The following is a 26,782-nucleotide window of genomic DNA, read 5'->3' as shown; positions in this document are numbered from 1 at the left end:
TCCCATTAAACTGTAATAAACTCTCGCAAGATCCTGGAGGGACTGCCTGTACATATACTTACTGACCACTGTTACTGATACAAAACATTCCTTTAAGTTCACGGTGTCTGATTACCGTATTTCTCATACAGATGAAGCTTCATGATGTTAGTATCACCAGTACCTGGTGGAATTATTCTAGAAAAATGCTGTGAATCATTTCAGAGATTGTCTTCACAAAATACATGTACATCATGAAGTATTTGAAATCTTTGGAAACAACGATAGACCGTTCTGATTGTAGTGTCCATGGTCAAACAAGGAAAAATTAGCTAAAATGGAGATAGAGTGAGTCAAACAGAAAAGCTCCATACCAGCAGTAAGTAGCTTTTTTGACCGAAATGTGAGGCTACAGTCCAAATGAATTGAAGTCCGTCGAAGGCTTTTATTTAAATTTATTTAAATATTTTATTTATTTTATTTTATTTTAATCATTATAAAGTAGTATAAGTATATATACTCTTTTAATCCCGTGAGGGAAATTTGGTCTCTGCATTTATCCCAATCTGTGAATTAGTGAAACACACTCAGCACACAGTGAACACACAGTGAGGTGAAGCACACACTAATCCCAGCGCAGTGAGCTGCCTGCAACAACAGTGGTGCTCGGGGAGCAGTGAGCGGTTAGGTGCCTTGCTCAAGGGCACTTCAGCTGTGCCTACTGGTCGGGGTTCGAACCAGCAACCCTCCAGTCACAAGTCCGAAGCGCTAACCAGTAGGCCACGGCTGCCCCCATATTATCATTATTCTCCAGTTTAATGATTAATTGTTTGACCCACAGGGATCTCCAGGCATTGTCCCTCTGCTCATTAGATCCCTGTGGGTCAAACATGGGCAGCATACAGCCTGTGGGCTGCACCTGGTGTTTCAGTTTTGGTGGTGAGCATGTTGACTGGTGAGATTTGATGTCGCTGATTTTTTTTATTTTTTTTTATAGTAGGGCTTTGCCTACTAATTGTGCATTCATGGGGTCTGGGAAGGCTACATAAATAAGACAAATGACAAGATGCAGGGTAAAAGTTGGTGCTACATTTTAGGTTGATTGCTATATGAAGGTAAATTTATTACAATCTATGGCATAAAGCTGGTAAAAACTTTCAGGCTTTCGAATGAGTTTGCAATAGGCTAGATATAGGCCTACTATACTAATATAGCATAGCACAATGCATTTTGTCTTTTTAAATATATTGTCAAATGTGTGACCCACAGCTTGCTTTATGGAAGTTAGTATGGACCTCAAGAAAAATATTGTTGTACCCTGCTGTAGGTGGTGATGATCACCATCTAGTGGACAGATCAGTAACTACAGTACAACTAATTTGTCATTTTTTTGTTGTACCAGTTTGATATATTGTGTTGACAGTGACATTATGAGTATGTGGGTGCATTAAGCATATTAAAAGAGAGTGGGAGAAGATGTAACAGAAACAAAAAACATATAAAAGTAAAAGAATAATGTCTAGGTCACCTTTGACCCACAGAGTAACCCCAACCCATGCCAACCCTTAATGACAGCTCTGAATGCATGGACTTTGGGGGTGGATTACTGCACTGCTATTCCCCAGCCTCCTAAATCAGTGTACACAAACAAAGACATAGACATGTACATGACATAGAGTTTCAAATGACAGTGGTATGCTTCTCGAGGGTCTAGAAGCTAAGGTCAAGTGTTTGAGAACACCATGTTGGTATTTGAGTGCAGGCCTGACCTGAGAGAGAAACAAGCTCATCAGATAAGGAAAATCAGCTGATTGATGCACAGGGGAATTTGTGTACCATGCATATTTGACCCGTACCAACATTGAAAACATATCAGTTTGTTTAGCAATGTCATAAAGAAACCCACAGAATCCAGAACCCACAGAAAATTACCAAAGTCAGATAAATTAGGCACAAAAACAGATTCAATGTCATCTTGCAAAATTGTCTAACACTTTAAGTCCAAATAGTAATCTCATTCAGCAGAGAGATAGCAAGAGAGCACCTCTAGAACCATTCCAGTTCCGGAGGTTCAGGGATGCTCTAGATAGATAGATAGATAGATAGATAGATTTATTCATCCCCAGAGGGAAATTATGGTGTTACAGCAGCAATTAATAATATAAACATATATTACACATATACATACAAGTTAAAAAATAAATATTATTGGATATAGTCTCTGTTAAAGTGGTTGTAAACGGCATTGACTCATATAAGATTTTTCTCTCACGGCACAAAGGGGAGTTGTTGTAAATAGTTATGGCAGTGGGCAGGAATTATTTTCTATAACGGTCCTTGTTACAGCGAAGTTGGAGCAACCTCCAGCTGAAAACACTCTGTTGTTTGACCAGTAGTTTGTTTAGTGGATGTGAGGTGTTGTCCATAATGTTAAGGAGTTTTTGCAACATCCTTCTCTAGGGCCTAACCTCACTAGGTTTTTCACTGGTTTTGTGGCTGGGTGAACTCTCACCTCAGAAAGTTGAAAAATACTCAGGCCCTGTTGCACAGTGACAACTGAGACTTATGAGAAATGACACATCACTGCCCGAGGGATTTACGTGAGTGAGTGGGTGCACACAAGCACACACACACACACACACACACACACACACACACACACACACACACACACACACTCTAGTCATGGAATGGTCCCAAAACTAAACTCAACAGCTCTCAACATGTGTACTTGATAGAATAGATATAGTGATGTGACCAGTCAGTGGCATGATGTAGCCTCTGGGGTTCACACAAAGACCGACACACAAGGGTGCGAAAGTCATTGTCAAGATATCCAATATAACCATATGAATTATGTACATAATATAATGTTGTATCAGTATTTGAAATTAAGCTGGTGGTATTTTTCAGTGCTCAAGGTCAGAGTGCAAGGTGGAAAGACACGTTCAACTTTTTGGTAGCAGAAAAATGCAGTGGCAAGCCGGAAAATCCTTAAATAAACATAATTTCAAAAGGACTAAGAATAAGGGCAGACACTGTTCAGAGATTGTAAGACTGTCTCTTCATGAGAAAAAAAGAGTATATAAAAGCAATACAACGCAGATATTTAACCTCAAAATAATGGCTTCAAATACATGCTGATGCCGAGTTATAATATTGACAATAACTGGATATTGAATAGCGTCAGAAGTGGTTAAATATTGATGCCAAAGGGCATTGATATCAATTCTTCTATGGAGTTCCCCATAGAACATGATCACAAAGCACCCCCTCCACCCTATAGTGTCAGGCTCTGATGACCATCTCTGGATATGGGAACAGAACTCCTCTCTTGCTCTTATAGAAAAGAGTCTGTTACCCCAAAACCAGTTCCCATGAAATTGCCCATGTTGATTCCATCAGGGTCTCCCTGGGCCAACTCCACTGTAAATGAATTCTCTGGGACTGCCATGAGAGTAGTCTGCTCACAGACCCACTCCACAATAGGTGATTGACAACTCAGTGGTGTGTCAATGGGTGACTTCAACTTCTCTTCAGCTAAAAATGTAGGCCCTATCGGTAGTTTTTAATATCCCTTAAACAAACCCAACTTTCCCGGGTTCAATCATCAAAAGAAGAGTACTGCAGGTTATGGTGAATAATGATTACGCCAGTTTTTAAACAGTTGATAGGAATATGTACCTCACAAGGAATGAACAAAATGTATTAGGCTACATCGTTCTATATCTTTCTTATCGTTGTTTTTATTCTCAATTTATGTATTAACGAAATGCATAACTGTCGAAACATAGTATAGGTGTATACTGTGAGTTCTAGTGTAAGTGCGATTTGGATTTTCGTAACTGCGACTTTTTCCCTCGACGGGAGGTGGGGCTTTTGGCGAAAGATTGCATTTCCCAAGTTTTCCCCTCTCACCGTTAAATTCTGGTGCAGAAGAAAACGCTATGTGGTGTCTGCCCACCAGAACGAGAGCCGTCCCTAGCAGTAGTTACTAAGAGTAAGCTACTCTGTTTGCAGACCACAGCTATTATTTTCTCGGATTGGGTATCTCGGTTTTAGGTTTGCCTCCTGACTTGAAACTTTTGAGGTAGCCTGGCATTGTTGAGGGAGGATTTGATGACAATGAGAGGAGTAAACTTGGATACCTACAACCTCTCCTTGCTGACTGCAAAGGAGGACATTCTGAATCCCAGAGCCTCCACCAACTGGTAAAGTATTTAATTAATTGAAAACATTGTGAAACCAATGTAAACATGAAAAGAACTACAGACAATGCCAGGCTGAAGACGCATATCACGGAGTGTTCGTCTTGAGTTCTTTGCTGTCTTATTAACATTGATTTAAACATTACTGGCATGATTCCGTTGAGTTATGTAAATCGTTGGCCGTCTTGCAAGTAACTCAGGGGATAAAGAAATTCACTACACTGAGATGGAAAGTCGAATAGTGCGTATCGTTGCTTTACATACTAATGCATAGGCTATAATAATGGTCTTAGGACACCTGAACTGTTTCAGGTAGGCTACCTGCCAAATAAATACTTCACAGGTATTTCTGCTGTGCAAAGTCAGTCGGTAGTTTGAACTGTAAATGGCCAATTCCTTAACTGAATTATTTCGAATTTTAAGGTGAGCCATGGTCTTAGTTCTAGTTTTACTGGCACACTATACCACTGAAACATTAATGACCATACAGTTTCTTTTGCTTCACAGCTTTACTAAACAGGAACTTCTTGCTTCATCAGTCAGGGTTGTCCTGAATGCTCAAGAAAGAAAATGGGTAGTGGTTTGTGCTCACAGAGTTGTGATGATATGTGAAGAGCCTTGCTGAAAATTGCATGAACATGACGGATTGAAGTCTCTCATCCTCATGAATGGCTAATGCTCTGTCCACTTCTAGCATTACAGGGTGTGGTGGGGTGTGGAAGTCAGGTTTCCACAGAGATGACTTCTCAGTGCTAACTACACATTGGGCAAGCCATCACATCACAGCCTTCTACGCTGTCTGTTTTACACACACACACACACACAAACAAACAGTCCTCTTGGCCATTGCTCAACAATGTGTATTGTCCTGTATGTGTGTGTGTGTGTGTATGTGTGTTGGGGCCGGGCTTCTCAGTAGCCATGGTGACGTCGCACTCCCCTGCAGCTCGCCTCTCCCTCTGTTGCATCTCAAGTGGCAGTTTCCATAATGTCCACAGACAGGTCGGGGATCCACCACCGCTCACCGCCACGGCAGTGCGCTGTGCACAACCAGCTCCGAGGCTGCGGTCTGTTTCGTGTTGCGCATAAACACCATGGAAACACTTTTACAGCTGCCATTCATGCAACATGAGAGGAGTGAAAGGGCTACGAGAGAGAACGGTTGGGGGGGGGGCTACACGTCATCATGAAGATGAGGAGTAAAGTTGAGCTTTGGAAAATAGTAGTGGTTGTGCAAGTGATGTAGGTATATGAAGGCCTGTGCAGGAAAACATGTTTCATTTTGGCCCTCTCACAGAATATATGTCTGTGAGAGTAAAAATATGTATGTGAAAGGAGAATGAATATATATGACAGGGCCAGAGTGAGTTATGGCTGGTATGGCCCCTCTTATAGGTATACTTAAGCATTATAAAGGTGTTTAATGTGATGATAGTTCCTTCAAGGAATTTAAAACCCCTCTCAGTCTGAGTAGGGCTGTTGCCACGACACCAAGTTGAGAAGTCACAATGACATCATAAAGTTTTCCAGACAGCCCCACCACGTTGTGTGTGTGAGTGTGTATGTGTGCGTCTGTGTCTGTGTGCATGTGCATGGATGAGAGAAACTGTTTGAATGTGTGTGTGTGACCCCACTGGCCTTGAGGCCCCTACGTCTATTATCTAAGGACCTTGCAGCGAGGGGGGGCAACTCAATGGGAAATGGCCCTGATGTTGACAGACCTCAGATGAGACCAGACTATTTCATCTCTCTTTCTCTCTCTCTCTCTCTCTCTCTCTCTCTCTCTCTCTCTCTCTCTCTCTCTTTCTCTTACTCTGCCCCCAGCACACACTCATTCTCACACACAATCTTTCTCAGTTCAGTCACAGATTTTCCTCTTGTAAAAAATTGAGCATGGCTAAATTTAGCACCTGGAGAAGCTGCATTAGACTCTGTCCTTTGAGCCGAGCTATAGTCAATAAAATCAATCCGGATACTTTGAGTTAGCCACACATTTACAGCAGTATTTCAGAAAAAAAGACTGGTTCTGTGTTACACAGGTCTTTTTTTCCCCTTGCGCGATATGCTCCAGAGCACTTGGATCAGAGGGGCTTGTTCAAACAGTGGAAACTGCAAACACACCCGTTTTCCCCAGAGACACTCGCATTTCTCTTATTTACTGTCATTGGGTGTGGAGCTGACATTATGCTGGGCCTGACTCAGCTGGCAATCCACAAATGCCGATTGGAACAGATTATTGTGCTCTGTGACAGACTGAGGAGCTGCGCAAGAGACAAAGGAACTGTCGACACTTGCCCCGACAGACATGCAACCTAGGTGGTTTTGTACTGGTTAGCATGCAAGTGGTTGGTTAGATCAGGCTTGTTTTAAATCAAGTGCCATCATTGGTTCCCACGGCATAATTGGAAGCACTAGGGGCAACTCCCCATGACCTGACAGCAAAGGAATTCACTGAGAGATTTTCCCTCTTATCTTAGTTATGGAATCACATAATGAATGTGATGGTGTTTAGGGCCAAAGACGTGTGTTTACAAAAGCACACACAGCGAATGGAAAAGTAGGGGCTTGTGCACTGGTGTGGAGGTTTTGAGGCCAATCTTGGCTGAAGCTGCGTCTCTTGAACCAATCTTTATATATCCAATGCCTTTTAATTCATGATTTTCCCATTGCCCATCAATGAAATCCACTGCCTTGGGTGAATAGTTAAGCCCTAGTTCAACGTAAACACATTGAATCAAATCACTCAGCAGACTTTACACAAAAATGAAATCCTGATGAGGGAATGGGCAGCTGGAAGTCTTTCCACTGTCTTTATGCAGCTTGAGCACTGTCCTAGTTTAACAGGGGGATGATTGCATTCCCCTTTTCACAATGTGTTTTCTCATACCAACCTAACTTTGTATGGCCTGTGGTCATCCATCTTCTCTGTGTATGCCATTGGGAATGTAGCAAATAGATGACAGGTGTTCTTAGTTACTAGCTTGGTTAGTTTGGAATGGTATTGTGTAGGTGATGTCTATATGGGGGACATTGTTACCTCTAGTTTAGTGAAGAAATTGTTTGCTTTTATTATGTGTCCTGGTGCTCATGCATTGATAGTTAAGTAAGAAAGTAAGTATATATACTCTTTTGATCCCATGGGTGAACACACAGTAAGGGTGAAGCACAGACTAATCCCGGCGCAGTTAGCTACCTGCTACAACAGCGGCGTGCGGGAGCAGTGAGGGGTTAGGTGCCTTGCTCAAGGGCACCTCAGCCAATTCCTATGGTCGGGGTTTGAACCGGCAACCCTCCGGTTACAAGTCTGAAGCGCTAACCAGTAGGCTGTAACCACGGCTGCCCCAGTTACTAGAACTTAACTACAATATTCAGTTATTCAAAGTGTCGTGGACCTTTATAGTGATGTAGACTGCAAGTCAAGGATAAGAGATCACAAAAATGACAAGTAGAATTGCTTTCCTGAAATATGTCTTCACCAGAACAGGGAATTGTAGGATAAATAGACATGGTGAGATATGTGTAAACCTGTTTTATGGTGTGTTTTGAACTGCTTGCCCCTGAAATAGGTAGCTAAATCCTCAGGTTATGTGGTCAGTGGATGCAGGTGGCAAATCAGGTCAATCTGGCGCACGATAGCTGCTGACTCACTGTTTAAAGACTGAACATGACTCATGTTTACACAGGTGGGAAATATGGACTGCCATGGTTCCACCATTCTCCTAATTTGTTGAAGTGCTTTGCATATTCACAGTTAAGATGATGTAATCCAGAACATTTACGAGATAATCGTGTGATAGAGACCAAGATAACACTATTGCACTATTTATTGTGCAACATTTATTTTTCCATTAAGTGGTTCTTTGCTGTAGGCACACAGCATAATTGCCTCTTGTTATAATGGCTTTGTTTTCTTTATAGATATGTGATATTGTGATTCATTGGGGTGAATGTTTCACAAGTCCAAAGTCTGTGCAGAAATCTGTCATACTCTTTAAAAGCACTGGGAGCTTCTCGTGCCCTAAAGAATGTTCTAGAAAAAAAAGACCTGAAAGTCTTCTTATGTTCCCTGAATGATATGGGGAGTCAAACGATAATACCCATGACCAGGAACGTGGCATTTGTCGCTCCGCTGCCTCACATCTAAAGAGGCAACCTTGACTGCCACCGCCGATCAAGGGGTGATGCCGCTGCTTTGAGTGAACTTGTCTTTAAGTGCCACGGGACGAGAGGTGTCCCACCTGCGTCCCTGACACCAGGCGGCTTGGGTTTCAGCACAGGGCCAGGTGTTTGATGTGCGCTCGTTTGCTCGCCAAGAGAGCCTCTGGCTCACTCACTCGCTCACTCGCTCATTCACGCATGGTTAAGGGGAGCTACGAGAGGCTCGACTTTCGCCAATTACCCTGACATCGAGACTCCCTCTCAGGGAACGGCTGTGATGAGTGTTGTGCTGCTGCTCGCCCACAGATGGTATGTTTCCTTATGGGAGATGGCATGCATTCGCTAATGAGCTAATTTGCTGTTCCTTGGAGAGAGCCCACCTCCGATGATGCAGTGTTTTACCAGTACAGATGGCTGCTGATTGTTGCCTGAGGTGCGATGTAGCTGAAGAGGCATTGTCTGTGTAATGTCTAGAACTGTTTGACAGAGATGTGATGTTTTACAGGCCTCAAAGATCTTTTTCCATGACCCATAAGTGGGAAAATGTGGTTTTCTGTTGTTCCTACCTGTGCAGTTTGAGTGGCACGGGATGCGTGGGAGTTTTGAGAGTGTTGTGCCCGTAATTACACCTTTTGTAAACATCTGAAAGGTCCTGATCTCATAACAAGCACCCTTGGCCTGCCTAAATGATGTTTATAGTGTGAACAGTGTTTCAGCACAGATTACATATAGTTATGTCTACTCTCTGGCCTTCACTCTGATATCTTAAATATGTGTGAGATAGAGTGAGATAGGACAGAGAGAAAGAGTGAGAGAGAGAGAGAGAGAGGGAGGGATGAGGAGGAGTGTTGTTTACCCATACATCATTTTTGGTGCCTCACACACAAACCCCACACATGTGTGGGCATTGCTGTTCTCTAAGGCCGTGTCAACAGACAGACTGACGTGTTTATCCAGACTCCTTGACCTGACTCAGCAGCTTGTCTATACACTGACTCAGCACTGTAGCCTGACCATTCCAGGCCCTCTGTCTTTTATCATTCCTCTTCTCTCTGTCTCTCTCTCTCTCTCTCTCTCTCTCTCTCTCTATCTAGTCAAAACCCAAACTGTCATCACCCCTCCCCCATCACACACACACATACCCATACACACACACGCATGCAGTGAAGCTTTGCAACCTCTGGATGAAATCACTTTTGAGAGTAAATGCCACAGAGACACTTCAACACAACAGACGCACTATATCTCCAGTCTTGAGTGATCCATTTGTGTAGCTCTGCTTGGCATCCATCCACTCCCAGATGAAAGCTTAGCATCCGCTCGATGGAAAGCTCAAATATTTATGCAAGTTGAAGTGGGCTGCGCCGGACAGAGGCTGAAGGAGGAAACAACGCAGCATGCTGTGTAAGGGGCCACAGCCACTGTTTCCAAACAAACAGCCTGTGTCCCTGCAAGTCAGGGGCCAGTAGAAACTATGCTTTCTTAAACAGGCTCAAGTCTCAGGAAAGATAACCAGGGAGATTAGTCGGCCATGAACAGAGATAATGTATTATGCACTGTTTTTTTAACAAGGCTAAATCCTCCTCATGGCCTGTTTCTCTGCCAATCAAGCCTTGAGGACTGTAGTGCAAGGCTATGTATCGCTGGGCTAAAATAGCTTATTGTGTTTGTTTCTCTTGAATGGGCACATTGTTGGTATGCTGTCTGACTTTTTAATGGTAAATAATTGACAGGATGAATTAATTCAGTTGCATGGGTTAGAGGGCAAGTTAGAAATTACCACTTTGATCAAGTGCATACCTGAATTTGACATGTTGTGTTGGCAACCGAAACTGATCTTGTCCCTGCAAGTTAAATAGTGTCTTAATTAATCCCCAATGACAGACCGACACACACACACACTAACAGTCAAACAGATACATGGACACACACACACACACACACACACACACACAAAACAGACACATTCAGGTGTCAAGACCCAAGACCAAATGAAAGGTATTATCCCTTTTGACAACTGCCAGGATGTCTTAACAAGAGAGGAACCTCCTGTGGTTGTGTGTGTGTGTGTGTGTGTGTGTGTGTGTGTGTGTGTGTGTGTGTGTGTGTGTGTTGTGTGTGTGTGTTTGCTGTTTATGTGCGCATTCCTCCGGAAACTGGTAGCCCTTCCCAATGCGTTTGAACTCTGGCTTTACAATGCTGCCAGACGATATCCGTCAGCCTCCCCATTGTGAGGAAGGCGGAAGGGTCGTTTCCTTTGGCGGAAAGGGTCTGATCAGAACGCCTGACATCTCAACGGTCATTCACCTAGGGGGAAGGGTTGAGAAACAGAAACATGAGCCTAGGCTCAGAGAAAACATTTGATTTGAATGACTATGAGGTGATTAGTTTTGGTTCCATAGAAATCGAGTGACCACAGACCTCCAAACTTGTGACCTCTCTGGACACCAGTCTAGCACCAATGCTAAGCACTGATTCCCCTCAGTCGTCATTTGGACATCGAACTGATAAAATCGTGAAATGTTAACATGTTCAAAGTTTAAGGAAACAGTATACTGCAAGTGATAGTCTAGCTCAGGCTTTTGCATGTTGTGAACTGACCTGTGGGAAACTGATGTAAGATTCGATGATGCAATGTATTTCAACATACAGTGTGAATAAGTTCACCTTGAGTTGATCTATGAAGAACTGCACCCCTCTTTTCAGGTGGAGTAGACAGAGTGTTTTTCACTGTATGACGTCAAGGGAGTCAAGCGGTCCAAACATCTCTCCTAAATCGTTTAATTGGTGTTTGTCCTTCTCGGCTGCATCTGTTTCGTGCTTCAGCGCTTGTCGTCCAACACCCTCTGTTAAATGATGCACCGTGACATCAAAGAATTCCTGCTGGAAAGCGGCCTGCATGTCGTCATCTGTGCAGCACTCAGCCAGGGGAACTACAGCAGTTACTAAAGACACATGTCTCTAACACTCTCTCTCTCTCTCTTTCTCTCTCTTTCTTTCTCTCTCTCTCTCTCTCTCTCTCTCTCACTGTGCTTCACTGGTGTTATGTGTCCCCTTGTCAGGGTGCATGTTTGAATGTTTAGATTTGCATGGGCATTAAACGCAACAGCAGCTGAATGCTGAGCACCACTCTCGCGCTCCCGCACATCTGCAACATGTCTCTGCATGTCACAGAAAATTAAAGGATGTGGGAAAGATGTTAAATTGTTGGTGCAAACAGACATTTTAGTTAACAGGCTTGTGAAGGATTTCTAATGAATATAATTAGTCTGACAATATGGCGGTTGTTATCACAAACAAATAGTATGTTTCAAGTTCATGAAAAATCACTTATTAATGCCACATTGTTCTTAGTAGTGATCATTGTTAATGATCTGAAGCGTGTACGTTTATGTTATTTATAGATGTGTGCAGATATCTTCTATACTAGTAGACAGTCAAGCAAGGGCTGTTGGGACACATGGTTCACGGGTGCATTGGTTCACAATAACGCAATGCAATGTTCTGACCGCACTTGGAGAAAGGGAACCTTTTCCCCATGAGTCAAGTCTCCCTGGATATCCATTAGATATGCTCTCATGACTTCCTGTGTACTTTGTATGTGGCTATGTGATACTTAAGACAAGGTTTCTGTTTAAGGCAGAAAGCATTGTCTTACCACCCAGGTTAATGCCCATTGTTTCTGTGGGTGAATAATCACCTTCCCTGTTCATAGGTGGGGCCATTTCAGGTTTCAGAGAGCTTTCACTGAGCCACTTGCAGACACACTCACTCACAGCCCCAGTCTTTGGTCCTGCACGTAACCCTCCTAAACTATTTCTGTTCTATCGAATGGAGCCAAATGTATTAGCTTTTGTATTGTGTTCAGAAAGCAGAGCTCATTGGAATGAGGCAGTGGGTTGGCTGGACTGGACTGGACGGAGCAGACATTTCCTTCTGCCCTGGTATTGTACTCTGATGCTGTTTTTGAGTGTTAATCCCCATCTGGTCCGTGGTGAATCAGCATTTCCGGGAAGTGTGTGTGTGCGTGTGCATGCGTGTGTGTGTGTGTGTGTGTTGTGTTTGCTGGCACAGACTGGGGTCGTTTTGTACAGCATTCCTACACTTCTTCTCCCCACGTACAACCCAGCAAACCCTGTTAAGTGGATCAAAAGAAATGCTTAAAGCTCTTTCACTCTCCCCTTCTCTTGCCTACACACTAGCTCTGCTACTCTGGGTCGCTGTGCAAAGGAAGTGATCTCATCTTTAGAGAATGGCTCATTTGAGGTATTCCCTATGCATCCATGGCCATCCCCTCCCCTCTCCTCTCTTCTCCTCTCCTCTGCTCTTCTTTCTTCTCCTCTCCTCTGCTCTCCTCTCCTCCCTTCCCCCCTCTCCCCCTTCCCCTCTCCTTTCCTCTCCTCTCCTCTGCTCTGTTCTCCTCTCCTCCCCTCCTCTCATCTCCACCCCTCCTCTCGTTCTCTCTTCTCCTCTTCTCCCCTCCTATCCTCCTCTCTCTTCTCCTCTCCTCCCTTCCCCCCTCTCCCCCTTCCCCTCTCCTTTCCTCTCCTCTCCTCTGCTCTGTTCTCCTCTCCTCCCCTCCTCATCTCCACCCCTCCTCTCGTTCTCTCTTCTCCTCTCTTGTCCTCTCCTCTCCTTCTCTCTTCTCCTCTTCTCCCCTCCTATCCTCCTCTCTCTTCTCCTCTTCTCTCCTCTGCTCCTCTGCTTTCCTCTCTCCAGCCTGTCGCCCGCTCCTGTTGTTTTCCCTCCATCCTCTTGTCTGGATCTGTTTAGAGAGTTATGCCCCTCTCCCTATTTTGGCAGAGACATTTATGGATTTATTTATTTATTTATTTATTTATTTGTTGGACTGCAGTGAGTTTCTGCTGAAAGCAGTAAGTTCCATTCCTTCCTTCCACGGTCCAGCCTCCTCTTCTCCTGCTTCTGCCAAGTTCTAGTTCTACAACTTCCTGTCAGCTTTTAGTGTCCATTTCATGTTTCTACCTCTGCCTTTCAAATGATACTTGCTATTTTCATGTTCTTTCTTTCTTTCTTTCTTTCTTTCTTTCTTTCTTTCTTTTTTTCTTGTAGTTCCTAGTACTAATGGCACTCTGTAGTCCTGACATTTCAGTCGTCTCCCTGGATATTTCATTGTTCTCTCCCCTCCTCCTCCTCAGTCAGCAGCACAATGCTTTTTTAAAAATACTCTCATTCTCATCAATTCCTGTGTTTCTCTGCACTCCTCTCTTTTGTACACAGTCTGCACTACACAGTCTCCTTTCTCTCTCTTTCTCTCTCTCTCTCTCTCTCTCTCTCTCTCTGGTTCACTCCAGAAATAGCTGCCATTTGGCCATGATAGCCACCCAAGGGAGAGCTTTGCCCCCTGCCATACATACACACACACACACATACACACAGACACACACACACACACACACACACACATTCAAACCACGCTCTCACATCTCACATCAAATGTCCTGAGAGACCAAAGGCCACTGATTGCTCTGAATGAAGACACATAGTACAAACCCAACCGGGCGACAAATGGAAAAGATAACTGCGTAAGACCCGTGCTTAATGACGTGCTCTGCGAAGTTGCGGTGAGCAGCAGCTCTGACTTGGTGCCGGTAAGGTGGCCGCCGTCAGGGTGTCGCGCACAGAACCTCCCCCGGTCTGAGGTCTGGGTTCTGGGTTCTGGGGCTTTATGCGTCTGGCCCGCCGTGGAGCCAGGCCACCAGGGCCTGGTTCGTGAGTCAGAACCCCGGTCGCTGTGGGTCTGCCAGCGCTGTTTACGCGCAGATGAATCAGAGTTTGGCGCGTGGCTGCAGTCAGTGGGACACAGAGCCTGTGCCAGATGGCAATGAGTTTACGAGCTCTTACCGGCCTCTTTCTCCCTCTCTCTCTCTCTCTCCCTCTCTCCCTCTCTCTCTCTCTCTTTCTATCTCTCCCTCTTTCTCTCTCTCTCTCTCTCTCTCTCTCTCTTTTCTCTCTCTCCCTCTTCTCTCTCTCTCTCTCTCTCTCTCTCTCTCTCTTTCTCTCTCTCTCTTTCTCCCTCTCTCTCTCTCTTTCTCTCTCTCTCTCTCTCTCTCTCTCTCTCTCTCTCTTTCTCTCTGTCGCATGAGCATGTCAGGTGAGTGGAACCCGAGCGTTTGAGTGAGTGTGACTGTTGGCAGCTGTGCCAGTAACAGTGTTTTCTATCTTTTTTGCTATTTTTCTATCTCCTTATTATTATTATTATTTTTTTTTTTTTTTCTTCTTTATAGTGTTAGGGTTGGTTCTGTTTGGGTTAGTATAAGTAACACTGGCGTGGGGTTTTGTTGTTACTTGTTTTACCTGGGCGTCTGCTTCCAGTGTTTGGTTGCAGCAGCCCCCAGGTATGGAGGATTTTGAAAAACTTCACGCGGCGTCATGCTGTTAAAATAGCATCAGAATGCCAGTGTAGAGGCTTGTAGTTTAGCAGCAGGAGGGTTGTAAGGGCATGACAATATTCTGTCAGCGGCCACCCGCGAACAATCGATTGTGCTGTTTTGGAGCGCAGTTGAGTTGGCTAATGAGCTGGTTGAAAGGGTTTAGTGGTTGGTTAATGCATTTTACTGTCGTCCTTCCTCTCTCCTCCATCAAAGAAAGTGACTTTGTCAAATGTTCCCCATTTATTAAAGATGAGGTTTTGGCTGAAATTTTATCCGCGGTATGGTAAATTGGTTTCCGCGCGGTGGATTCCAATTGGAAGCAAATCCCCACTTCTGAAACCACGTGGTGTCGTTCAGGCGATCCATTTATGATTCTAAAAGATAACAAAGATGATTTGGACCTAACTCTAAGCGTGAAGGTGGATAACTTCAGTTATGTTATCTATGCTTCAACAAAAGTGTCATGAAGTGCTTTGGTTGTGGGCAATCAGGGCACCTTGTTAGATGCATGTCCTAAGGCAAAGGGAATTGATGATGTGCAAATAAATCCGAAAAAACCAGTAGGCCTATGCCTAATGAAATTGTGGTAGATGAGCAGTCTGCGAAATGGAGTGCGTCTACTGCTGCGGTTTGCAGCACCAGCTATCCAGTGGGCCTTCGTCTGCCTCAGCCGAGTCAGTAGGGGCAGATCATGCTTCCCTTTTGCGGGGAAGGGGTAGCGAGGGCAACCGATTGATAAAACCAGTAGGCGAGAACAAAGTTCTCCACAGATGGCGCGGTGAGCGCGCAGAATCTGAGAGTCAGTCCACACAGAACTCGCAGAGCAGTGCTTCTGCTGTCAATTATGACCAAGTTCTTACGTCTCTAGATGAATCCCTCATGGAGGCGGAGAAAATGTTTTTAAAATGCCCCAAAAAGAAGAGATCTAAAAGGGACTAAAGGCGATAATTTAACAGATCTTAGCGGCTGAATAGCGAATGAAAGTACATTTCTCTGACTGTAGCGTTACCTGTAGCTTACGTCATGGTGGGTTTTGCTGGCAAAGATTATAGTGTGGAAGACATAAAATCCTTCTTGACAAAAACAAAACATATGAGAAAATGTTGGGATTGGCGACTACTTCCCTGATGTGGAGCAGTTCACCACGAAAACTAAATCTTTTTTGGGTGAGGCTGCTTCACAAATCCCAAGTACTTCCGTCTCAAAAGATATTGACCAGATTAGCGTTTTGTTAAATGGCGATGTCTGATGTTGGTCTATTTTTTCACATGTATTATGATGATGGCGTGTACAACTCTTTTTTATTTTTTCTTTTATCATAGGTGAAATCAGAATTGCTTCTTTAAATTTAAATGGGGCCAGGGAAAAAGAAGCAAAGAGAGCCTTGTTGTTTGAAGCGATTAAGAAGAATAGATTTGATGTGCTTCTTGCAAAGAAACTCACTCAGATACCTCAATTGCTGCTGACTGGGCAGGAGTGAGTTTGATGGCCTGTCTATTTTAAGTCCCACAACACTTCCAATAGTGGTGGTGTTGCCATTCTGTTTTTCTGGGACCTTTACTCCCATTTCCCTACCAGACTGAGGGAATTAGTCAAGGGTAGACTCCTAGATCAGAGCCCAATTTGAAAACAATTTCTTTGTTTTTTTTGTGTTTATGCACCCACTACACCAATTGATAGAATGCTTTTCTTGAATATGCTAAATGATGCTCTATGCAATTGTGAGATCTGAGGATTTTTACTCCTGGGAGGTGATTTTAATTGTACTGAAAATGCAATGGATAGGAATCATGTAGAGCCACACATGCCCTCCGCATGAAGACTCATAGAACTGATAGATGCAAATAGGCTGTTGATGTCTGGAGGGTTCACAGTACTCAGAAACAATACACATGGGTTCCTCCTACAATAACCTTTTGTCATTGGCTAGACTGGACAGGTTTATGGTTTAAGCATCAGCTGAGCTTGTTTAGGAAATGTCACGATCATCAGTTGGTTTCAGACCACAGTTTGGTTTGTTCTCTTTCTTTGGAGTTCTGTAAAAGTCTAAAAAGTAGCAGTAGCATTTAATAATAACTTGTCATCGGGATGGCCATTTAGAGAGGTATTTAGACTGTTTTGGCAGGATTTTAGAACACAAAGGCCCATCTTTAGCTTCGTTACACAGCAGTGGTGGGACTTTGGTAAAGTCACAAATAAGCACAACTGTGTCAGGATTATACTTTCAGTGTCACAAGGGACATAACCTCGCTCAATGGTGAAACTTGAAAAGGAAATAATTGACCTCCAGCATTTAGCTGAACAAACTGGCAACCAGACTTACTAACAGCAAATGTTAAGCTTAAGCAGAAATCATTGGCTGACCTGCTAGGCATAAAAGGCACAGGAGCTCTGGTCAGGTCCCGCTTTCAGAGTGTGGAATTGATGGACGCCTCCTTCTAAATTCTTTTAATTTGGAAAAAAAGAATGGACAGAGGGAGGTTCATTCACTCACTGCTTTCTGAGGATGGAGTTCTGTTGTCCAATCTGGCTGAAATATCACTAGAGAGCAGTCAGTTTTACTTAAGACCTATATAAGAGTGAGAGTCGATATTCAGGTGGATGACCAGTCCTTCTTTGAGAACCTTACCCCAGGTGGCCAAGAGGCTAATGCAGTCCTTGAAGGGTTTTGACCCTAGAGGAGCTGCAGGCAGAGAGTCTCCAGAGTATGGAGTGTGGAAAGGCACCGGGTTGGATGGTCTACCGGGTGGACTTTAGTCCTTTTGGTCAGGAAGTGGGTGAGGGGATGTGCTGACTGTTCCCTCAGCGCACAGTCTTGCCAGGAGGCGGTTGCCACTGAGCTGCCGGAGGCAATACTCACCTTTGCTCCCCAAAAAAGGGATTTGAATGACATAAATCATGGAGACCTGTGTCAATCCTTTGTACTGAATATAAATTGCCTCTCTAAAAGCGCTGGCTAATAGATTGAGGAAGTTGTGAGCAGGTTGTCCATCCTGACCAGACCTACTGTGTGCCAGGTGGTGGTGGCTGATTCAAACAACATTTCATTGATCAGGGATATATTTGATGTAGTAAGCTTGTCAACCCTGAATTCAAGCGCATCCATTGACCAAGAAAAAGCTTTTGATCGTAGAGCACAATTATTTGTGGAGTGCTCTGGCAGCCTTTGGTTTTTGCCCTGAGCTATTGATAAGGATTAGAGTTCTGTATTGTGACATTGAGAGTATTTAGAAGGTTAATGGTGACTTGTGTGCTCCTTTTAAGTCCACAGGGGGTCAGGACAAGGTTGTGCCTTATCTGAGATGTTGTACACCCTGGCAATTGAACCCTATTGGTGAAGTTGAGGAAAGAGCTGGTGGGGTGGAGAGAATTCCAGCGCAGGAAAGCAGCTTTTAAACTGTCAGCTTATGCAGACGAGCAAGTTGCAGTACTTGTGAATGGTCAAAGAGACATAAACACTAAGTGTTAAAGATTTTGATGATTTTAATGTTGTTTCTCAGCAAGAGTAAACTGTCCAAAAGTTTAGCTATGCTGGTCGACATGGTTAAATGAGCCAAGTCTTCCAGCTGGCTTACATTGGGCCAGGAGTGGTTTTAAATATCTTGGTGTTTTTAGGATGAAATGTTTATTCAAAAGAACTTTGATGGGTTGTTGAAAGGTAAAGGGTCAGCTTCTGATAAATGGAAATTCCTTTTAAATAAGATATCCTACAAGGGCGGTCCTTATTATCAATAATTTGGTGGCATCCACCCTTGGCATCAGTTATCTTGTGTGGACCCCTCCAGCATTGTGTTGCTGTCAAGAATCCAGTCAATCCTAGTGGATTTCTTCTGGGATAAACTTCACCTGGGTTCCACAGAGCATCTTATACCTACCTAAAGAGTGAAGGTGGACATGGACTTGTGCACCTACAAAGTAGGACAGCTGCCTTTCGTTGTAGTCTGGGTCCAGCTCTCATGGGGCCTCTGGATTCAGGCTGAAATATGTGTATGCGGTGCCATTTTACAGACTTTTGATGGACTGGGGTTGGACAGAACTTTGTTTTGATGGATCCAAAAAGATTGAACATCAAATAAACTCCCCTGTGTTTTATCAGAATTTTATTTAAAGTTTGTCCCTTTTAACAGTGCAACGCATAGAAGCACAGAGCTTTTGTATTGGCTTTTAAAGGAGCCCTAATCTATGGTTCTGTTTTAGGATATGTCTCTTTGAAAAGTCTCTTCCCACAATCACACATAGCTTTAGGTCTGGAGTCATTACTATGGAGGCTTCATCGTAGTGGTATCCAGATCTTGTTAACACTGAACAAGCTGCTCAGTCAACTGGGGATGATCTATTCAATAGTAGCTCAGTTACTTGAGAAATGGCGGGCCTCCCTAACAAGAGCAGAACAATTGCAGTTGTTGGCAGACATCAACTTCAGAGGGCTGTGCAGTCTGTGACTGTAATGATCCTTTTTCCCACCTTTCATTGTCACCAAATTTGACAGGTTGTACTGGTTCTTACTTGCATTTTGATCAATTGTCTCTCTTTTTGGGTCAGAAGCCAGCTACCGGCAAGGTTTATATAAACTGTGTGTGGTCTTTTAACAAAGTCTTTGGACAAGAGGGTGGAAACACCTTGGTGTACTGTTTTACAAAATGGGGATGATGTCCCGGACCCTCATGGGAGAGCAAGGCACTATACAAGTCACCCTTAGCCAAAAATGTGGAGATTTACACCGAGGATTCTGCATGGAGCAATTGCAGTCAATGCCTTTGTTTCAGTAAGAACTCTGTTGTGGGTCAAGAGTGCCCATTTTGTTTTGTAGGAGAGAGACTGTGTTTCATGCTTACGCAGGTGTAAGGCTACACCTTTATTCAAGTGGTTCTACAGTCACTCTTTAATCATTTCAATGAAACATTTTCAATGGAGACTTTTATTTTGGGTTTTAAATATGCGCGAAACATCGCTTCAAAATGTCAGTTGATCAACTTTCTTAGGTCAAGCAAAATGGCAATCTATGTTAGTCGAGAAACAAAATTGAGCAAACTTCTAGTGATGACCTATTAATGGTCTTCAATACTCTGTGAGGTCTCGTGATGTTAATTGATTTTCATTTCTACAAAGCCATGATGAATCTTGAATCTTTTGAAGAAATTGAAAAGGATAGTGTGTTGTGTATGGTTGCTGATGGCAAATTGCAGTTTGCACATTTCTTGGAGAAAAACTCTTGCTCCTTGATTTTATTTATTTATTTATTTTATCTTTGACAGATCTAACATTGACAATAGCTGGCTGAGGAACACACATTAGTACAGGAACGAAATTTATTCATCTACCAAAATAGGAAGATAGAACATGTTTGACTTTGACCACACTTGACTCATCATCGCCAGAGGGAGTTTTAAATTTGCATGTTGCCGTCCAATTTTCACATTAAGTAACAACGTCCGTAGACTTGGTGCTTATGAAATGCATTTACGATCCTACACTGACCTGTCGCTCAAGAATTCCAGCAGCAGGCTACAACGTTGGCAGCCAGCATTTTGCCCATGTTTGGATCTGGGGATGGGGATTTAGGGATATGAGTGGTAGGATGTTTATCCCCCCTGACTCCCTCCTTCCCTCTTTCTCATCCCCGCTCCTCTCCTCTCCTTCCTCCCGTGCTCCCTCCTTTGCTCTGACCCGGGCCTATAAATAGCCGCTGGGGCCCATGGTCAGGATGGGGCTGCTGGATGCTAATTTACAGCTGCCCAGAGACGGGGTCCCAGGGAAAAAAGGGGGAGAGTTTGGGGCACACGCTGAGCATTCTTGCTTCCCACTTTCCACTCTCTCTCTCTCTCTCTCTCTCTCTCTCCTCTCTCTCTCTCTCCTCACCTTCATCCCACTTCCATCTCTTTCTTTTGCTCTCTCTCTTGGTCTCTCTGTCAGTCTCTTACCCTTAAATTCAAAGTATGTGTAGCCAAAGCAAATCATTAAAAACAACAACAAACAAACAATGCATGAAAATAAAAACATGAAACAAAAATATTAACAGTGAACCATTCTCTAACTCTCGCAGAAGGGGAATCACACCTTTTCCTATAGATCTGTCTGTTTTTGACCCTCTCTGTCTCATTTCTCTCTGGAGAATATGTAGACTTGAGACTGCAAAAGTAGGTGAACATGGATGTGCAGAGGGAGAGAGAGAGAGGAAGTGTGTGAGAGAGAGACAGAGAAGAGAGAGAGAGAGAGAGAGAGAGGTGTGAGAGAGAGACAGAGAAGAGAGAGAGGGAGATGATTCAGGGTAGTTTTCTATTGATTTGGTCTGGCAAGTTTTTAACACAAGTTTTACAACCCTGTTAAAGGCATTCGCACACATCTGGAAGGCAGAACTCTGTGTCCGTCACCCAGGGTGTTCTGTCTTGTCATGAAATACTGCATCTCGCAAACATTTCAATCATTTACTGCCCCCCAAAAAGCACATACCAGCAAACACATCTGTTCCCAAGAGAAGCTGCTACTCAAGGCCTTAAGACTGCGAAGACCAGATTAGCACAGAAAAGTCAATCCACAGCACACATCACGCTAATAGTTGCAGGTCAACAGTGTTTGGGTCAGATCTCAACACTGCCAGAAAGAAGAGTATAAAAAAAGAGAGGGGAAAAGAGTTTATTGTTTAATTTGTAGAAAAGGGATTGCTCTTGACCTTGAAGAATGCTCTTCACATCGACTAGAACTACTAGCAGTGAAACCTTTTTTTATCCGTTGTTCTCCAACTTCTCTCAGATGCAGCACCTTAGCCCCATCCCCCAGTGGCTAGTGTTATGATATATTGTATACTGCATGTGTCAGTGTGAGTTATGGCTCGTGTGATTGCATGTGTGTCTTGGAATGTAGATCTAATGCTTAATAGTTCACTGGAGTCTAGAGAGAGCTGCTCTGTGGTTGGCAGAGTGAGGTTCCGCTGCTTTAAGTTCCTCGGTCAGTGTTCTAGAGAGCGAGCTGGCGGTTCTTGTTTTGTTCCATCTGTTCACTTTTTGTCCGCTCCCAGTTTGTGTATGTGCTATTGTGTCCCATCTACTCGTCTACCCTCCTGTCTCTCTTCTCTCGTTTTCTTCCCTCTTTCCACACTCTATCTTTTTGCTTTTTTCTGACTCTCTTCTCCTCACTTTTTGCTTTTCTCCAACTGTCTTCTCCTCTCTGACTTTCTCAGTCTATCTCTTCCTATTTGTCTCTCTCTCTCACTCTCTTTCTCTGTCTATCTGTCTTTCCCTCCTCTCTCTCTCTTTCTCTGTTCTCCTCTCTCTCCTTCACTCTCTCACTCTCTCAGTCTATCAGTTGCTCCCCCTCTCTCTCCCTTTCTCCCCCTCTCTCTCCCTCTCTCTCTCCCTCTCAGGCCAGACTCTGAGCTCACAGACGGCTTACAGGCCCACTTGTGTTTCTCTCATCAGCCTTCCCACCCTGAAAGCACCAGGCAGAAGGAGCACCAGGAGGCCTGGGAGAAAGTCTGTGTGCGTGTGTCTGTGTGGGTCTCTATGTGTGTGTGCGTGTGTGTACGCACACATGAGAGTGTTTGCCTCCATGTGTGTGAGTGTGTGTGTGTGTGTGTGTGTGGTGTGTGTGTGTGTGTGTGTGTGTGTGTGTGTGTGTGTGTGTGGTGTGTGTGTGTGTGGTGTGTGTGTGTGTGTGTGTGTGTGTGTGTGTGTGTGAGTGTGTGTGGTGTGTGTGTGTTTTTGTCTGAGAATATTTGCCTCTATGTGTGTGTGTCAGCGTGTGTGTGTGTGTGTAATGTGGGGGGACTGGCCTTTCAGTAGGGAGCACAGGGCACGCAGAGGGCCAGGTAGAGACATAACTCAGAGCACTCATGGCACATAATCTACCATGTAAACACAAACACATGTTCATAGCCGGGAGAGCAGACTCCGTCTCCCCCTGGTATGTCTATCCTGTCAGAATCACAGCCATGAGACTGAGACGCTGCAAAGACCTCCTGAAACCAAATAACAATCTCTATCCTTTGTGGAATGACCATAGCTGTAGCATAAGCACATGTTTGGGTTGCATCATCAGGAGAAGTGCACGTGATTATTCAGTGTGCATAGAGCATGCGGTTGTAGAAATTAAGGTGGTTAGTGTGATGTGTTTTTTTTTTATGTCAACTCTTGGCCTGGGCCTTGGTCTTGGTTTTTCTCAATGAGCGGTTTGCACTCCCAGCCAGAAAGGGGACCCTTTTTAGTAAACTCAATCCTCTTGCATTCCTGTTTGTCGTGCAGGCCAGAGTGTGAGCCCTAGCCCTGAACGTAAACCTCATCCCACAGACCTGCCCCCCGTAACCACCACCCTACACTGCAAGACTTCATCCATCCAACCACTCCTAGCCAGCGACTTCATCTACAGGGCATCTGGGCTTAATGCTTTCTTTGTTCCGTGGAGTAAAGTGAAGTTCATCATGTGTTGTTTTAAGCTTAAGCTTTTGAATATTCTCCATGTACTGTTAAGCTCCTTTGCTTGACAGGGCTACAATGTCCCTGGATCTACAACAAAGATGTTAAAAGAGAAGACAGTTGCCACCCAGTGGAGCCTGAAGGCATTCTGTTTGCTAGACAGGGGAGTTAAGCTCTCATATTGCTCAATTTGTTACTTATAGGTCTTTTCACGCTTGGCGGGCGAATGCCTTGAAGTGTGTCTGTGTCGACGTGGGGGAGAGTAGCTCCTGGATACGACACACACACACACACTCTCACACACACACACACACACACACACACACACACACACACACACACACACACACACACACACACACACACACACACACACCACACACACACACACACACACACACACAAAAGTCCTTTCCAATTCTTCTCACCAAGGCTTGTAGAAACATCATGTTGCCATGGAGACCAGCGCTGGAGAGAAAGAGGCGTGTGATGTGTTTGTAGGAGTTATCTCTCTGTCTGTGTGGTCCTGCAGAGGTCTTTATAGTGGCGATGCAGCTGGGTGCATTGTCTCCAGTGCAGCTCTTCTCCAGCACAGGCAGGGCAGTGGCCATGGAGCCCTTCTCCGCCATGCATGCTTTACGAGCACGATTTATTCCGCTGCTGTGATCTTTTGACACCTCTCTGTTGTAACTGACGTTCTCCATGTAAACATTAGCTGTAGCCTAAAAGAGGCCAACTGGCTGCACTAAAGCATTTTTATCCTCTTATGTGAATTGATGGAGTGGTTATGTGGAGGTTCTTAGGCCTCACAAATCTGCATAGTTGGGCTAACCTTGAGTAACTATTTTATGACTTGTATGAAACGTATGCTTGTGGTGTTTAGAAGTTTCTATTATTAGCTAATGTGCCCAATATTACTTTACTTTATGTTACATACAACATATAACCTATATTGTTCTGTACATGACGGTAGTGTAACTGCATATTTTCTGTATATCTGATTGCCTGGAGAATACTAACCCCTGTCATATATATTCGTGGTTCTAAAAAGTTGGCATGTAGAGTGTCTGGAATCAGAGCAGAAGTGAGTATTCCACACAGAATAGTGGGAAACGACACAAAAATATATTTACAACTTAAGATTTGTGCAGATTCAGAAGCATGCTGGCGTTGGTGGTGGTCCAGTGGTTGAGGTATGCGGGAACAACATCCTCGCCTGCCCGCCACTCGAGTCCCAGAGGAAGGAAACGGTCATTGTTCTGGGATCATGCCCACTGAATGCCCACACCATCCTTGACCTTTACAGCAAGGTCCCAACAAGAGGTTTTTTTGTCTCTCGGCTCCTCGACTCACAGAAAAACAAGTGTTGCGTTGTGCTGTGTTGTGTTAAGTTCTAAGTTGTGTTCTAAGTGTTGTGTTCTACATGGAACAGAAATATGTACATTGTCATACAGACAGACGTGTCTGTATACATATACTTACAAATGTACACATACCACGCCATGCTGGAGATAGTGGTCTCCAACAATTTGTTTCCATCACGTCTCCAGTCCGTGTTTTTTTGTGTGTTTTTGAGTTCAGTGTCTGGGAGGGTGCTTGAGTTCTGTAATCTTCTGGAGGTTAGGTCACCATGACCCCCACGAGATTAGTCCAAAAAGACATATTTAACATGCCAGTGAAAATGTTTAACCCCAGGGCCTTAATGAGGGAAGGCATGTAGCGGGGTCACAGATTGTAGAATGCATGTTGTTGACTGCACCAACGTCTCAGTCCACTTACAGAAAGAGAGAGAGAGAAATGTGTGTTTTGTGTCAAGGCTTAAATCATTCAAACTTCAAGCCTTCAAGATTACACAAGGCAGGGATCAGGGCAGTGTAAGCAGGGAGGTTCACATACAGTAGTGTAATTTGACCAATGTGCAGTTAAGCTCTTAAAAAAATGGAAACTTTTCTCTCAAAAAAAGATTCTCTCTCCCTCACTGTCTTTCTCCTTATTCCTCCCTCCTTTTCTCTCTCTCTCTTTCTCTGTCTCTCTCTCTCTCTGTCAGACATAGCTGGTGTTTTGGCTCTGCAGGTGGTAATCCCCACACAAACGCACAAGCCTCTTCTCATAACTCTCCATCTATCCCTCCAAGAAAAATGCGCTCTAAAACCGCTGTCTTCATATCGAGATAAGATGACTTGGCTGCCGTTCAGGGCCGCGTTATTGACATGTCTAAGGCCAGTGGGGAAGCCTGGTAATAATAGCTGATTTGGGTTGCAGGGATCAAGTGAGACTCAGGGTATAGAGGCACTGCAACTGGAGCCTGTGGGCAGGGGGGGAGAAGACTTAAATAATTCCCTACGGGCCGGCGCATAATTTGAAAGATGGGCTTTTGTGTTTGTTTTGTGGCAACTTGTGCATACATGATTATTGTGAGAATTAAGGGAGACAGGGGTCTAGGTTATGCAATTGTCTTTGGTTTGTTTGGCATACCCCATTTCAATCATTCTTTTGTGTATTGTATTGGGCTTCTTTTTTCAAATTGAACCATGCATAGAGAAGGAATGTTTTATATGTCCTTGTCGAGAAGGACTGAAGTGTGTGTATGTTTTTGGGCCCGTTTTTGTGTGCGGATAATGACCCTTTACTTCAATGACCTTTGACCTCTGAACCCTTAATGACAGACTGTGGCAGGTAACAGGTAACATCTGCGCGGTCTGCTCCACTCTAGACGTGGTTGGCCCTGCACGCTAACGCTCGATTCTGGCCTCGAGGCTCATTAGCGTCTAGGGGAACCTGACCTAAATACGTTAACACGTTTGCTGCCAGACAAGTTCCAACAAACTGCAAACTGATCAGCCATTGTTGCCATGGCCTCTCGGAGGCAGAAGAAATGTCTGTGAAATAGTATGCCACTGTGCAGTTGGCTTCAGCAGCAGCCCAGACGTGGCTTTTATCTGCCTCATGAGGTGCTCCTCAGCTCACCACCGATTCCACCGTTTCCAGGAATCTGTGATGTGGCCCTCCGTTATGAAAGAGAGAATAAGAGGATCATGTGGAAGTGATGTAAAGAGAGAGAGCGCGTTAGAGTGAAAGAGTGCAAGCTGCTTCAGGCGTGTTAATCCTCTGTATTTGTTACATACTGAAGTGATGGGTATTACTGTTGTTACCCACACACTATACACTAGCAGAGAGAACACTGTGTGGGGGTTATTAAGAATACATTTGCAAGCAGCCTAGTTTGTAGTCAACTGAATTTGAATTTGAATGTTTCAGGGTTTTTTGTTTTAATTTGGCTCATTTAAAAGACAAATTGATAGAGAACTTCACAACTTTGTAGGGTAGTAGTGCATATCTGAGAAACAAAAATAAAATTTGTCTCGTACAAGACTCAACTAATCTCAAAATAAGAAGAATGTAGTGTATGTACATGCAGTAGTCTAGTGTATGTTGCTTGCTTGGCTTTCCATCATGTCTAACTAATTATGATTCTGTGTTCCTCAGGGCACTCTTCACATACGATGGTGTCACCAACAACCTCAAACTGGCAGACTCCGGAGGTATGTAATGCTACCACCTACAGCAACTACCAAAACTCTTTTAATAACCTCGAGATGGCTGTTGCTGTGTGTGTCTGTGTGTGTGTGTGTGTGTG

At 44.1% G+C, this 26,782-nt stretch overlaps 1 protein-coding gene across 1 annotated transcript in view; it reads left to right on the top strand.

The window, feature by feature from the left end:
• Positions 1-3,920: 3,920 nt before the first annotated feature.
• The window catches only part of si:dkey-40c11.2 (drebrin-like protein A), a 38,230-nt gene continuing 15,368 nt past the window's right edge, over positions 3,921-26,782 (top strand). The window contains exons 1-2 of the mRNA XM_048244606.1: positions 3,921-4,190; positions 26,632-26,687. Of these exons, the coding sequence (XP_048100563.1) occupies positions 4,099-4,190; positions 26,632-26,687 (148 nt within the window). The 5' untranslated portion in view covers positions 3,921-4,098. The remainder of the gene's footprint in view (positions 4,191-26,631; positions 26,688-26,782) is intronic.

The sequence above is a fragment of the Alosa alosa genome, chromosome 5 (genome assembly GCF_017589495.1).
Source record: "Alosa alosa isolate M-15738 ecotype Scorff River chromosome 5, AALO_Geno_1.1, whole genome shotgun sequence".
NCBI lineage: Eukaryota > Metazoa > Chordata > Actinopteri > Clupeiformes > Clupeidae > Alosa > Alosa alosa.
This window is presented reverse-complemented; position numbering and strand designations above follow the sequence as displayed.